At 37.9% G+C, this 2,420-nt stretch overlaps 1 protein-coding gene across 1 annotated transcript in view; it reads right to left on the reverse strand.

The window, feature by feature from the left end:
• Positions 1-33: 33 nt before the first annotated feature.
• Positions 34-2,420, reverse strand: part of LOC113209142 (transcriptional regulator ATRX homolog) — a gene marked incomplete at its 3' end in the record, with an annotated part of 10,337 nt that continues 7,950 nt past the window's right edge. The window contains 9 exon segments of the mRNA XM_052268913.1: positions 34-94; positions 175-378; positions 568-636; positions 882-928; positions 1,005-1,191; positions 1,320-1,490; positions 1,586-1,763; positions 1,849-2,064; positions 2,215-2,359. Coding sequence (XP_052124873.1) covers positions 34-94; positions 175-378; positions 568-636; positions 882-928; positions 1,005-1,191; positions 1,320-1,490; positions 1,586-1,763; positions 1,849-2,064; positions 2,215-2,359 — 1,278 coding nt within the window.

Here is a 2,420-nt window from a genome sequence, read left to right on the forward strand (position 1 = left end):
AATAATCAAGACACTGAGGCTCAGTTAAATTACCTTGTCTTGAATGTGATGCCATGTTTAGAATGTTAACGAAGCCTTGGTTCACAGGATATTGCTGGAAAACAGTTTTTAGTATGAGCACATTTTTAATGGGTTAAGGACTACCTAGATTACAAAACACAACGTTTTTCTCACCGGTTGAAGGTATCCCTGAGCTTGATTATAATTGTTAAACAAATAAGGCTGCTGCTGTGCTGCAAATGCTGCTTGTACTTGTTGTGCATATGCTGCTACTGCCTGGGATTTTTGGATTGCTTCCTGCTGCTGTTGATATTGTTGATATTGCAATTGTTGCATGGCTTGTATTCGCATGTAGTGCTCCTGGCGAATTCTCTGTTGCTGTTGATTTAACAAAAAATTACATCACAATGTGGAACTTTCCAAAATAAACGGCACGCACGGAGGCAAACAATAAGTCCCCCCCTACCTCTCTAAAATAATTTTGAAAATCCATTAATAATACAAAAATACAGAAACATAAATACCCCAAGCTTAAGCTTACAGTGGAGAGTTAATGGGATGTTTTACCTGTAGTGCTGCTTGTCTAAGAGCAGCAGCTGCATCTTTTTTCACATCCTCATCAGACTTCTCAGGGTGCTGGTAAAGTAATGATTAGATTAATATGGTGATTGATTGATTGATTGGACCAAGGGGGGAGTGCGGTCAATAATGCCGATGCCAAGTGGTAACCCTGCTGGCTCAGGCCTCCCCTGGTCAACCTAGAAGAGAAGTGTTAGTACAATGCCAGCCCCCTGGGCTTGCGCAGCTGAGTCGAGGTTACCTCTTTTACTCATCAAGGGACTTTCAAAGCACAAGATACTCCTTCACAACCTTCAACTTACCCTGGCTCTGATAGATAATTCAAACTGTTCGATTGACGGTAAGGGTTCTGAAATTTAATCAAATTTCATAATAAATAACAATGTAAAGGAAAAACTAACAACACTACTGCTTACCCAACTCACCTAAACCAGGGGTTGCTTGCACTTGGCTAATTGGTCCCTTCTTCTCATTTTCATAATCTTCCCATGCTTCTTTCCTTTCTTCTTCATTCAGCTCTTCTTCCTCCTTGTTTTCCAGAAGAGAGTCATGCTCATGGTATTTCACTATTAATTCAGCATGTTTTTTAAGAATTTCGGCAAACAACCGATCCTAGATAGATAAAAGAGAAAATGCAGGCAATACATTTCTTTTCCTCTTTTGGTTGTATATAATATAATCAGTGAGGTAGATACTCAATGCTTTCAACAATGGTGACTGTCAGGTTGATGCTCACTAACCTTGGGGAGTTTAGGTGATTCATATGAAGTGCGGTCAGCAGGAGTAAATTGATACAACTCTTGAAGGTCAGCCATTTTATAATATCTCTCTATCTGATGTTCATCTACAACTCGACCAGCTAGCGACAATTTGGTGACTTGACGCTCATAGATTTTCTCTTCCATTGTACCCTGGGCAGAAAAGTTAATAATAGGTATTAAATATTTAAATGGCATTGGAAAGTGGGTGTTCTATGGTGGCTATTTTCAAAATTATTCAAGGATACCTGAGCGAGAAATCTGTAAATAAAGCAAGGCTTCTTCTGTCCAAAGCGATAGACCCTAAAAATACTCTGTACATCATGGGATGGGTTCCATGATGCATCAAATATTATAACTCTGTTTGCAGCTACAAGGTTAATTCCAAGGCCACCAGCTCGCGTGGATATCAAAAACAATCTTGCTCTGACAATAGGACAATATATATCTGTTAGTTTTACAATAATACCAATAAATCAAAAGTATAGTAAAAACATTGAATGAGTGTTACCTCACGTTAGTTGTTTTGTTAAAAATATTACACGAATGGCTCCGCTGTTCAGTAGGAGTTGAACCATCTAGCCGGAAATAATCAATTCCTGGTGACCAAGAGCCTCGATGGCCATCTACAAGCTCATTCACAGTATCATTCTGAGTTGCTTCATCAACTTTTGCCAGAAAGTACTCAATAACATCCAATGAAAACAAAGACTGACTGAAAACAAGCCTGCAAATTCACACGTAAAAATTAACTAACATTCTGGTCAGGAATTAAATCTTTCCTTCACTCAACATTTTTTTTTTTAAAGATAGAAAGGAAATGGCAAAAATTAAAATTATTACTAGTACTGTCAATAAAATGTACATATACTCTTACAATTTTTCACCATTTTCTTCACAGTCCTTCAAGATAGAAAAGAGCATCTGTATCTTGGGGCTTGCTCTCAAGTCTTCAAAGTCATTTTCCTGAATATAAGTTTCCCACCACTCTGCCTGTTTTGTAGGTGCAGGCGGTTCTGCATCTAAAAACACATGATTAAACATAAATGAAATTACGCCAAAGAAAACATTAAAAATAATAAT

This window comes from Frankliniella occidentalis, unplaced genomic scaffold (assembly GCF_000697945.3).
Source record: "Frankliniella occidentalis isolate FOCC.00 unplaced genomic scaffold, Focc_3.1 Scaffold79, whole genome shotgun sequence".
Taxonomy (NCBI): domain Eukaryota; kingdom Metazoa; phylum Arthropoda; class Insecta; order Thysanoptera; family Thripidae; genus Frankliniella; species Frankliniella occidentalis.